At 41.0% G+C, this 12,104-nt stretch overlaps 3 protein-coding genes across 4 annotated transcripts; all 3 read left to right on the top strand.

Moving 5' to 3' along the window:
* Window positions 1-141: 141 nt before the first annotated feature.
* On the top strand, window positions 142-3,001 carry rflnb (refilin B). Of its 2 annotated transcripts, none has more exons than XM_070905764.1 (3): window positions 142-732; window positions 1,243-1,337; window positions 1,549-3,001. In XM_070905764.1, exons 1-3 carry the CDS (start codon window positions 535-537, stop codon window positions 1,865-1,867), a joined length of 612 nt encoding a protein of 203 aa, XP_070761865.1. In that variant the 5' UTR covers window positions 142-534; the 3' UTR covers window positions 1,868-3,001. The 2 variants fall into 2 exon arrangements, with proteins under 2 accessions (XP_070761865.1, XP_070761866.1); XM_070905765.1 differs by having other exon boundaries at window positions 142-736; window positions 1,250-1,337.
* Window positions 3,002-4,606: 1,605 nt separating this feature from the next.
* dus4l (dihydrouridine synthase 4-like (S. cerevisiae)) lies at window positions 4,607-6,811 on the top strand. The gene is made up of 6 exons (XM_070906331.1): window positions 4,607-4,913; window positions 5,189-5,310; window positions 5,437-5,554; window positions 5,816-5,938; window positions 6,145-6,371; window positions 6,488-6,811. The coding sequence occupies exons 1-6, from the start codon at window positions 4,822-4,824 to the stop codon at window positions 6,751-6,753; spliced, it is 948 nt and encodes a 315-aa protein (XP_070762432.1). The 5' UTR covers window positions 4,607-4,821; the 3' UTR covers window positions 6,754-6,811.
* Window positions 6,812-8,268: 1,457 nt separating this feature from the next.
* Window positions 8,269-10,586, top strand: bcap29 (B cell receptor associated protein 29). Its single transcript, XM_070906045.1, has 7 exons — window positions 8,269-8,360; window positions 8,599-8,699; window positions 8,912-9,059; window positions 9,218-9,353; window positions 9,857-9,959; window positions 10,146-10,246; window positions 10,551-10,586. The coding sequence occupies exons 1-7, from the start codon at window positions 8,269-8,271 to the stop codon at window positions 10,584-10,586; spliced, it is 717 nt and encodes a 238-aa protein (XP_070762146.1).
* Window positions 10,587-12,104: the final 1,518 nt, after the last annotated feature.

Here is a 12,104-nt window from a genome sequence, read left to right as displayed (position 1 = left end):
TGACCAGCTCCGTGTCTGGTTGCCGCTTATCCGCCATCCAATCAGGAGGCTGTAAATGCTCCAAAAGGCGTTTCCTTTGGTGTGTTTGTGGATTTGAAGGCCCCTTTGAGGGAGAAGGAGTTTGAAGTCGGGCCGCGGGCAGCCAGCGGGACTCCCTCACATCCTTTCTCTGCTCAGTTCACAAGTGGACGAACTTTCTCATCTCTTAATACACATTCACCTTGGAGTTGGGACATGCTTTGGTACTTTTGAATGTCAAAGTAAAGGACAGCTTTTAGTTTTCTTGTTTTGAAGAGGCTTTAAGTTAGTGCTTTGGTGGCGGTCGGGGAACTGAATTACCGCCCGGTTGATGATATTTCCAGCGGGCAGCCGTGCATCCTGTCCGGGAAGAGGTCAGCGGTAACACCGTAGGACTTTGCAACAAAACAAAACCCCGAAGACGAGAAAAAAACCCTCTTACGGAACTGTAATCTGGAAGTATTCCTCTTTCGTAACCTGCGATACTCGCTGGAGTTTAGCAACTTTTAGCCAGAAATGGTTGGCAGGTTAAACTTGCCAAATGTATGTGAAGGAGATCCTCTGGATATGAGCTGCAGGGCTGATAGAGGACTTGACAGCCCGGACTCTGGGTTGCCCCCGAGCCCGAGCCCCAGCGCCTGGCTGCTGCCTGTGTGCGCGGAGAAAGCCGGGGGCGTGAGCCCGGTGTCTGAAGACGAGGGAAGGGGCTCCCTGGTAGGTAACACTAGCTCCTGACTACATGCTGTTATTCAAGCAATATGTGAACTCTCTTCGGAACAAGGCAGACGACCACAAATTGCAGATGAACATTTGTCATTTTAAAAGCCAGTACATTCCATAACGTGCAATTTGATACGGAAGACTTGACTTACTGCTAGGAATTTAGTGTCACACGCATGAAAGCCTGATGGTTTCCACAAATGCATAAGTAAATGTTACAGGGTAGTTTATCCTGCAAATTCCAGGTTGCCTTGCATTGGAATATATGTTGCCACTGCACACAGGATTGTTTTGCTGACTCTATGAGCCTTTTTTTAGTTAAATAAACCACATTTTTGGAAAGTTCTTTGACAATAACACTTAAGATTCCCCTGCAAGAACTTGCTGCATGTTCTGGCCAACTGAAGAAAGTGGGTCACTTCACACTGAACTGGGCCTATGAGAACTAACTTGACTGTATTGGCTCCTTATGTGTTGACTGTGGGCCTGATTTCTGCATTACAGGTTCCAGTTTTACCCAGTGGGTCTTTCCAGCCACTACACCCATTGTCCTTTGGGGAAGGCATATCACTTGATCCATTACCGCCAAAGGAAATAAGGTGGGTTGGCTTTGATATGACCCCTGTGCAGCATTAGACCTGCTGGAGGAGTGAGGATGTAGAGGTTAGAGGGCCAACAACTGCAAAGTGTAAACATAAGCAAACAAGAGAACAGTGGATTTGGACAGACCTTGTAGTGTAATTTGTGCAGACTAGTTTCACTCCATAGTTTTGCACCAAATAAAACCATTACACTTTCCCTCCTCCACAGATACACCTCATCCTTGCACTATGACTCGGACCGCCACTTCATCCAAGGTGTGGCCTTGCAGCCATGGGGCCAGGGCCTTGAACACTGCAGGCAGACCATTATGGCGGTGCCCCACAGCACCTGGCGCCACTACAAGACACAGCTGGAGTTCCAGCCTCGCCATCGGCCGCAGCTCTTCAAGAGCACCACCATCGTCTACCCCAAGAAAACCAGCGCCGTCTACACCACAGAGCTGAGCTACGACTGCCACCGACTATCCAGGCGTTTCCTCTCCAGTGTGGAGCTGGAGGCGGCTGGCCACAGAAAGCTACCTCAGTGAGGGGAAGCAGGTGGCTGGGGATGTGCAAGGGTGGTTATTCCCATGGCCCCTATACTGTAGCTCCCCCAAGGCTGGGTGCCATTGACCTGCTGTGTTGTCTTTTTACAGTTGTGTAGCCTGTTATCCTTTTTTAAGTACCCTTCCCAATCTGTAGACAGGAACACTCTGTGCAGTGATGTTACAGATATCAGAGATGACTAGATGTGGACAAAGTGGGTGAAACATCCATTCAGTCCATATCTTGTTTGTTTGTATCCCTGCCAATGGATGATCTATCAGTTGGAATGGATATTTCATTAAATGCTTTTATTGGCTGTAGGATTGACTCGTATGGACAGAGATGAGGGGAATACTTGTTTGCCCTCAGCAAAGTCACTCTCCTCATGTTGGAAAAGTATGCATAGGGATTTGTTTTAAATTTGAACAATGAGGCCTGCCTCATTGTTTGTAATCATAGAGAAGAGTGCTTTTAGAACTGCTAAGTTATAATGTGTTTCAAAGCGACTAGTATGTAAGGGAGAGGAAAGGCAATTAAATGTGCTGGAGTTTGGATGCATGCTTGGAAATCACTAACTTATCCACACTGTTCAAAGGATGTGGTGAAAATACTTAACACGTGTTTTGTTTCCTCACAGGGTATTGTGTGTTTCTGCACAACATTAGCACAAGCTAAGCTCTTCTCAAGCCTTCCCTCTGGCCACTGTTTATGGCTGCGATTCATAATGTATTCTGTAAATGTTGGTAGATTAAGGGAACTTTTCTGTTCATTGTGATGTGTAAGCATAAACAAACTGATTAAGTAGGTAGTATAGATGGAGTGTGGAGTTCACTGAAAAGTGGATAGAAAGTATTTTTGACATCACTCACTGGCTTACTAGTGAAAATAAGAAGCTGCATTCCACTGCTATCACTTTCTTTGGCTTGACTTGGATTGAAATTGTATTTATTCTGTTGAAGTTTAAGATTCTAAGATTTTATCAGCTGATTAACGGGTCTCTCCACAGTCATGGCAAGGGATGTTTTTGTGATGCCCTTTGTGCCTTTATTGATGTATCTGTTGATGCTTCTTTTTGATATTAGTCACTTATTCAGTGCCAATATGAAATAAAGTGTTCATTAATTCAGCAATTGTGAGGAGGTAGTCCTTGTCCTTTTTTAAATGATGACAGCAAACAGATTTAATTATTCATTGCTTTGGCCTACAAAATAACACACACCCTCCCTCACCCAGGGAAAGACAGGTATATCTGAACACAAAATAAAACAAGCTCTTCACGTGGTTTGCGAATGACCAAGTGATGTTTACATTCCACTTCAGGAGAGAAACTTTTGAAGGTTTTTGACGCTTTGAGTGGCACAAATCAAAGGCCACTGAGCAGATGACCTCCTGTGCCAATACAATATCACATCAGACTAAAACAATCTGGATAAATGGATGTGCTATTGATCTCTTCAGGCATGAAAATAATGTATACTTTGATGTTGGGTGAATTGTCCCTTTTAAAAGACTCCTCATAAGGAGAGAGATTTTTAGAAGGGTGCTGCTTTAATGCCCTCTTGTGGCCAGAAAGAGAAAGTACTAAATGCAACTTGCTTTCATTCCAGAGCAAGGTTTCTTCTGTGCTTCAAATCACCTTTTCAGCTGTTATAGATCTTAATTTAGATTTTATAAAGATTTCCTGTTGACCTGTTGAAGTGAAGGCACTGGAAACTGGGGATAATTGAGATAACATACAACTGAGCCAGTATCAAAATTACACCATACATAGTCAGTACATACAACACTTGGAGCAGGTCATATTACAAATGCAGCCCCAGTCTTTATCTGGGATAATCGTTCTATAGTCGCTGTAAATGATTGTGGTAACAAACTTACAAAGAAAACATCAGAAAGCCCCTTCTGATATCAGCCAGCAGTTTGTAACCTTTGGCTTTTTACTTTTCCACAAATAAGTTAAATATTAAATCCAACTCATAATCTCTCTCTAATCGTATGACCACTAAGTTCAACTGATTGGCTTTAGCCATACTGCAGCATTGGTGCTTTTTCCTTAAGTTCAATGTTTCTTGAGCATTTCTGTGTCGGGAGGGGGGGTCCTCAGAAGATGCCTCCACCATTGGCAGGCCTGACCTGATGAGAGCTGAGGAACAGTAGATATTGGGTAACCTCTTGCACCATCGCCTCAGTGTATTTCACTTTTTGTCTCGTCAATACACAACTTGTCCTTTTGGTATTATAACCCCTGTGTGCTGTTGCACTGATGGGGCTGCTTTTCACAACCTGCCAGGTATTGGGTTTACCAGTTAAGAAGATAAACTAACTTTGCACTAACATTTATTGTATTTTCTCCAGCTTGTCTTCTATTTATATGTTGCCTACATATTTATCGTTATCACCATGTATAGTTATCTGTAGGATACATTTCTGAAAATGCCATTTGGTGCTCTTTGTGGAAATGTAGCGTTTATATCAAACCGGTAAATTACCTTTTCCCCACAGAACTGAAGGCAGCATTGCACTATAGGTATCGCTGTGACACCATTTTCTACGTTTTTCAATTGTTTTATTAACCAGAAATTACTTTGTCTTGTACAATCTAAACTAATTACACTAGTGGACGGATGTTTAACTTAAATAAAATAAATAAGCACACACATTGCGTTGTATGACGCACGGGTTCAGAGGTCTCAAACACACGCCCACAACGTTCCCCGCGTGGAGGACGGAAGCATCGTTGTTTAATATTCCGAAGTAAACGTAAAACGTAGCTATATCTATGTAACTATATGTGACAGTTTGGGATTTTACAGCGTATATCCAGTTTGTACTCGTCTGAAACAATGAAATAGTTAGATGTCAGACGACAGAACATATCCTCAAACGAAGGTCCCCTCTTGGATATTGAGCTCGTTAGCTTGTTATGCTAGCTGGCTAACAGTGCTACTTGTGAAGAATGAAGACTTCTAACAATGAAACCAGTGTCATGGACATGTTTGAAAAGGGGAAAGTCCTGAAAATATGTGCCCCAATGGTTCGGTATTCAAAGTAAGTGGAATCTGTGTATTTCTGTAAAGGTCGCTATTGCTTTTGTTATGTTTGCAGGACTGAACCACATGAAATTAAAGGGGGAAAACACTAAGGTTGTGTTTAGGTTGAATTCACGCAACGTTAAGCATTTAGTTGGCTTCATTTAATAAGTATTTCAAAAAGTGCTCTGCTCTTCTGCCTTAAACATGAGACTCACTGTAGGTACAGCTACCTTTCATTGTGTGTGTGTTTGTGTGTGTTGCACACAATACTCAAAGTCTTTTTTTCCATAGGCTGGCATTCAGGTCCTTGGTGAGGAAATACAGCTGTGATATCTGCTTCACCCCAATGATAGTTGCTGCTGACTTCATGCGATCTGTCAAAGCCAGAGACAGTGAATTCACTACCAATGAGAGTGAGTAGCAACACTGCAATATGTAACGGAGTTATACCATACTGTCTTGCTGCACCACCACTTCTTATGAATCTAATATAAATCTTTACACAAAGATGTTACCTTTGTTTTCCTTTTCCTCCTCAGGTGACCGGCCCCTGATAGTGCAGTTTGCTTCCCATGATGCCCAGACTCTGGCTGATGCAGCCTGCGTGGTAGCACCTTTCTCAGATGGAGTTGATCTAAACTGTGGCTGTCCCCAAAGGTACAACTACTGACAGTCCACCAGCCTGATACGTTTTGGCCTCCTGGTCACTTTTTATTACTGTTATTTCAGCAAGGCTCACAGTTTGTTTGACTTATTCATTTCTAATGGAAACTTGCATGTTTCTGTTTTCATCCCTGTTATTTTGAATACTAATGAAGTGCTACTGTAATCTGTTAAACCCTGTGCCCCCTGAATATGCTTGCAAATCCTTCTGAATTTTTCATCTAGGTTGTTTGATTGGCTTTGTTGTGTTTTCAGATGGGCTATGTCAGCCGGATATGGTGCATGCCTCATCAACAAGCCTGAACTTGTGAAAGACATGGTCAGACTTGTAAGAAACCAAGTGGACAATCCAAACTATACAGCGTCTATCAAAATAAGGTAAAAAAAAAAAAAAAAAAACAGAACCATTTTGACATTGTGCTATAGGTAGACTGATAAATCTGCGAGGCTGATATTTTGGCTGACATTAGCTTATTGCAGATATATTAGTCCCTGTTTAAATGTTGGCCGATAAGTAACAACACATTGTAGGACATAATAATGATAATAATAGTAGTGAAGTAAGAAATTCACTTCACCCACAGAATTCACAAGGACCTGAGGCGGACAGTGGATCTGTGTCAGAAGGCTGAATCAGCTGGTGTGTCATGGATAACAGTCCACGGCCGTACATCAGAAGAACGCCATCAGCCAGTCCATTATGATGCCATAAAGACAATCAAGGACAGCGTATCCGTCCCTGTCATTGCCAATGGAGACATAAAGTACCTCCGTGATGTGGAGTCCACTCACCAACTTACTGGTGTTGATGGTAGGTTTTTTTTTTTTTTTTTCAACAAATTGCAGTCTTGACAAATGCATAATATAACAATGACAATATTCCTTTCAAATTTGTTAATTTCTTGTGTGTTTGGATTTGTTTATTAGGTGTGATGGCTGCGCGGGGGTTGCTTGCTAACCCGGCCATGTTCACTGGCTATGAGGATACTCCTTTGGAGTGTATATGGGACTGGGTGGACATCTCTGTAGAACACGGCACCTCATTCACCTGCTTCCACCATCATCTTATCTACATGCTGGAGAGGGTTAGCTCCCAGCCTGAGAGAAAAGTGTTCAATTCTCTATCCAGTACCTCAGCTGTAATAGATTACCTCCAAAACACGTACGGGTCAGTGCGTGATCTGGGAACATGAGCATATTGAAATGTAATATGTTTTTTGATTTTAACTTTTATTTTTTATCTTGTTTTGTTTTTTTATGCCAAATAAAAACGCAAAGCTATAGTTGTATGTCTTCTTCATTGCTGTATTTTCTCCAGTCAAGCCTAAACTAAACGGTAATCATGTAGCTATTTACACAGACTATTTAGTTATTAATGCTTGTCTTTAATAGTAAGGAGTACATGTAAGTGTTTACTGAGGCTTGATTTTTCTGCCTCTCACTGATTATTTAGCACATGTAACATGGGACATACTATTGTAGCTGCACACCCACACAGATCACTAGGATTTTGATCCGTTTTTTCAATAAGAACATTTCAAATACTCGTAATTATCATCAAATATCATATATAATAACTTTAATTGAGTCCTTGCAGTTAGAAAAGAAAAATTCAATGTGACCCTGGTGCATTGATTCAGTCTAGGGTCTAGGATTTTGGAAAGTATGTGTTACACTTTTAGCAAAAGAGTGATTATAAATACTGTGTCACAGGAAACATTAACGTAATTGAATGTGTATTTGGTTTTGCTAATAAAGAGGAATAGACCGGAAGTAATGCGATTTTGCCTTCAAAGCAAAGTCAACATTTGTTTTAGTAAATACTGAACCAATTAACACGCCACAACGCATTTTCCATATAAATGAAAATTGTATAATAGTGTTTGATTACAACATGCTAATGAACTTAAATAAATTAAGTTTTGTATTAAACATCAACATAATGGAATTGGTTTTAATTTGAAAAATAGGACCGGAAGCTATGAGCTAGCTGGTACCAAAGAGGCTAGAACCGGAAGAGAGAAGCAGACAGACACATTTTGCTCTGGTTGATTTCAGAAGTCAACCAAAGTTACTCTATTTTAGTCAGTATTTTGGCGATTTGTTGGTAAGTTGTGTACTCTTTATACCTGAATTGTGACGTGAACTTAGATATTTACCTAATTGTTATATTCAAACGTTTAACTAGTTAGCTTAGCTATTTCTACATCGCCCGCGTTAGGTTGCCGTTAGCTTTTAGTTACGGTTACGTTAGTCTACGGAGCATTGGATTTATGAATTTAAACATTGACAGAAGATGAAAAGAGTGAAATCATGATTGAATGCGAAAGCATATGTTATGGATATTTGCATCCAATAAGCATATAAACACTCCCCCTAGTTGTTGTCACATATTGCTTGTGGTGGCGCTGTAACGTTAAGTAGGTTAACGTTACAAGTTTGACTGAGTTTACTTGAAGGTATGTGAACTATGAGCGGAGCGGGTAAGGAGCTTAAGTTACCGTTTTTCTCAACAAAAGCTGTATTGTTGCCCAAGTGGAAGAAAAAATACACGCTAGCTAAACCTCCCGACTGTAGTGACTGAGCTTTATGTTCCTTTATAGTTTTGTCTTCTGTTTTTATGTCAGAGAGGCTGCAGTTCTTACCTGCTGCTCAGGAAGGTTTCATGTCTGTCTTGGTCAGGTTATCTTCAGAGGCCCTCACTGGACATGACGCTGCAATGGACTGCTGTGGCCCTCTTTCTCTATGTGGAGATTGGCATTCTTGTCATTCTCTGTTTACCCTTCATCTCCGCAAAAAGGTTAGCAGCAGTTGCTTGGAATCGTGTGTGTGTGTGTGTGTGTCAGGTTTGTATTGCCACAACATGGGAATATAATCAATACAGCATAAACATAGAGCAAGGGGTGCGCATTGCTGTGACAAATATACTCAGTTTTGGTGATCTTTCAGAAGATTGTGATTGTATGTTGCGTAGTGAGTGGGTCAGTGACTTACTGTGAAGCTTGTGATTATATGTCCCTGTGTGTGTGTGGTGGCAGGTGGCAGAGTATTTTCCAGCTGAGGATCTGGAGCTGTGTGGCGAAGTTCTGGAACAAAGTGTTTCTCACAATGATCATAATACTTATTGTTCTCTTCCTTGGTAAGTGAAACCTCAAGTGTGTCAGGATACTTTCTCTTACAACCTTGTAGATATTGTAGGTAATAACTCCAAGTTGGAGCTCACTGAATACTTCAGATGGTGTGAACCTTTTTGAGTTCGGAAACATCAACAGAAAGCTGGAGAAGCTGGTATGTAGTAGAAAAGGAGTAACGTTTTGGTTATTACTCATTGCTTGCATCTTTTTCTTTTAGATGCAGTGCGTGAGGTGAGGAAATATTCAGCTAAAGAACTTGGCACAGATGCCAAGCTGCAGCCCAACATGTTTGATCACCTGCACATGAAGCTTTTCAGGGCCCAGAGGAACCTCTACATCTCTGGCTTCGCTGTCTTCCTCTGGCTGTGAGTCTTTTCCCTCTTATACTGATACACGGATGACATATCAAAAAAGAAATCAATAGATTACTAATTAATGAAAATAAGAAATTATTTGCAGACCTGGACCCATCCCTAGAATTTGGTGTTTCTCCAACTCCTGTTATTTAATTGTCTTTTTGCAGGGTTATGAAGCGAGTGGTCACCTTGATTAACCAACTGGCATCAGCGTCCAGCACTACGGCTGCTCTTCAGGCGCAGGCTGATGGTGCTAACCAGGCTGCCAAGAAATACATGGAGGACAATGAGTTGCTGAAACAGGTGGGCTCCACATTGTTTGGGTCAAGACTCAAAGATATCACTGTTGTCAGCACCTGTGGAACCATGCGCAGTTGACCACATCTTCAGTTATTTGCGGTGGGATCACTTGGTGTTTTTTGTCTTTTAGCATCAGGCTCAGGCTTTTGTCCATGTACCGTCTATAGTCCACAACACTGTTATTCACAACTATATCTGTAGCTATCTTTGTTTGGTGTATCTGATGGCCCTGTTTGTTATTCCTGGGGATACCTGGGATGCCCACTGGACTGTTTTCCCTGCACAAGGTGGCCTGTGAACTCTTTTCAGTTTTAGAGGCAGACACCATCTGTACCACTTCTGTTTGAGACACTCTTCTACCAAACCCTCACACTTGGTTTGGCTCCCCTCATGAACCACCTCTAGATGTGAATACACACTCTGAACATTTTACATTGGAGTTAAACGTAGCGGATGAAGAGCTGTATTTCATGTGCTTGAGGTTCATGTCATTCGATGTATTTCAGACTCTGATGGAAGGGAAGGGTGATAAGGCTACAGCTGAGGGCATGGAGCTGTTGAGGAAAGAAGCAGAGAAACTGAAAGGAGAACTGAAGACCTCAGGAGATGGTTAGTATCCAAGTACATGTTCACATGCCCACTGTAATGTTTGTTTTGCTTTTACACACGTGTTAGTGTTATTTTTATATTATGACTCCAGGAAAGCTGATATGAGAATTGTAATCATTACGACTCGTCACCTCTAGTAGCTAAAGACAATGAGGGTGCCCTAATGTGTGCTTGTTTCCTCTCCAGCCCTGAAGAATTCCCAGTCAGAGGCAGATGTAATGCGGAAGCAGATGGAGGGCCTCGCCAGGGAGTACGACAGACTGTTGAAAGAACATCAGGAGCTCCAGGTGATGCTAAGTCTTAAAGACAGCAGGATAATGACTTGTTCATGGGTCATTCACTACCTCAATTTCAGAGTGACATTCAGACTAATCAGCATCAGGCAGGTTGGAGGTGTCCATTTTATCATCAACTCAGAGCCTATTGAAAAAGTGCTATTGCCTATGTTTAGTTGTTGAGACATTGAAAACCAAAGGTTGTTAATAACAGTAAAGGACAACAAATCCCATTCATTTCCAGGATCTCAATAAAAGAAACAACAATGAAATAACATTAACTGTCATTTTCTTTTCATTTGTTTTGTCTTTTCAGAATCTTCAAGACAGTGGAAACAAAAAGGACGACTAGTTATCGCACAATCATTAAAGGTTGAAGTGTTTGCACAGCAACATAGCCCAGCCATGAGAGAGCCACGAGAGAGCCACTGCAACGCATGCTTTGCCTTCATATAACACCTTGTGTCACAGTGCATCTCACACAACCAGGATTGGCTCCTCTGAGGTACAGACTTTGGCTGATATCAATAATTGTTTTAAAGCATGGAGGCAAAATTTTTATTAGACTGGCTTAAATGGAATGAGTAATATTTGATGGTTTCCTGTTTCTGCCTGGCGCAGTGTGACTAAGAGGATTGTGTTTTCAAGTGCGCACTCTGTCAGGCAGGTTAATTGTGCAAGGTAATTGAAGAGAATTCAGTCAGTAATCGCCCCAGGTCTGATCACAGAGCACTTAATATGTTAAAGAAATATGCGACGGGGGGGGGGGGCTTTTATGGCTTCCGTCATTTGTTTTAGCAGTATAGAGATTTGTCTTAAGCCAGAGCACTCTATTACTGTGGTAAACAGCTATGAATGTATTTTGACACCAAGGGTTTGCTTCTTTATTTCTGTATGTAGCAGGGAGTCCTGCCACACCCACTTTGAGCTTAACAACAGTATGTAAATTCAGTCTGTGCTTGCATGACTGTGCCAGTATAGTTTGCATGTATAGTTGCACTTAGACAAATCTTCTTCACATTTTGGTTGTATCCCAGCTGATGATCTGTACTTTTTTTAACCTTTTAAAGTAATGGGTGTTAATAATTTTGGAGAATTCAATCATCCAGTGCTGTTTCTTCTGGTTTCCTTCTTAATTTTAATCTGTATCTGTGGATGTAAGTGAAACTGAATATCTGCAAGGATAGAAAATTGGATTCAACCACTTTTACTTAAGGTTTAAAATGAGCTCGATTATATCCGGGTTAAAGGTAGGAGTTAAAATATGTCTTGTGTGTGTGTTTCTGAGCCTCAGAAGGTCCAGATTGTTGAATATTTGCTGCACTGTGTGTTTCAAGCGTTCATTTTTTGGGGGTTGGTGCGACAGTTGCACTGCGAGTTATGCTGTATGTGTCATGAAAAGGGGCTGTATGGTTTTTGTTATATTTCCCGTTATCTAGAGTCTTGTCAATGTGAAAGAGGAGCAAAGATTGTTATCACCAGACGCTTCAATGTTCCCCAGTTTACGATTATTTACAATGAATGAATCGGTTATTGAATTAACCTGTTAACTTTACAGGTTATAAAATAGCAAAAATACCTTCACGTTGTCTTCTGACATTTCTGTTTAAGACAGAAATCTGGTTGAAGTGCCTTTTTAGATGGATGTAGTACATTTTGTTTAATAAAGATACGTTGATTTATGCTGTGCCTTGTTTTGAGTAATTAGCACCTTGAATAAATAACACCAACACGTAATTTGATTGGATATTAAAAGTTTTATTTTAGTGTTACATTTAAGATATCCTTTGAAATTTTACAAAAATAATCCCAAGAAAATTATTTACATTCTGATTTCTTAAATGCAAGTAAATGCCTTACAATACTGAGA

Source organism: Enoplosus armatus, chromosome 5, assembly GCF_043641665.1.
Source record: "Enoplosus armatus isolate fEnoArm2 chromosome 5, fEnoArm2.hap1, whole genome shotgun sequence".
NCBI classification, from domain to species: Eukaryota; Metazoa; Chordata; class Actinopteri; order Centrarchiformes; family Enoplosidae; genus Enoplosus; species Enoplosus armatus.
The sequence above is the reverse complement of the archived record's forward strand: the minus strand, read 5'-3'. Positions and strand labels throughout refer to the sequence as shown.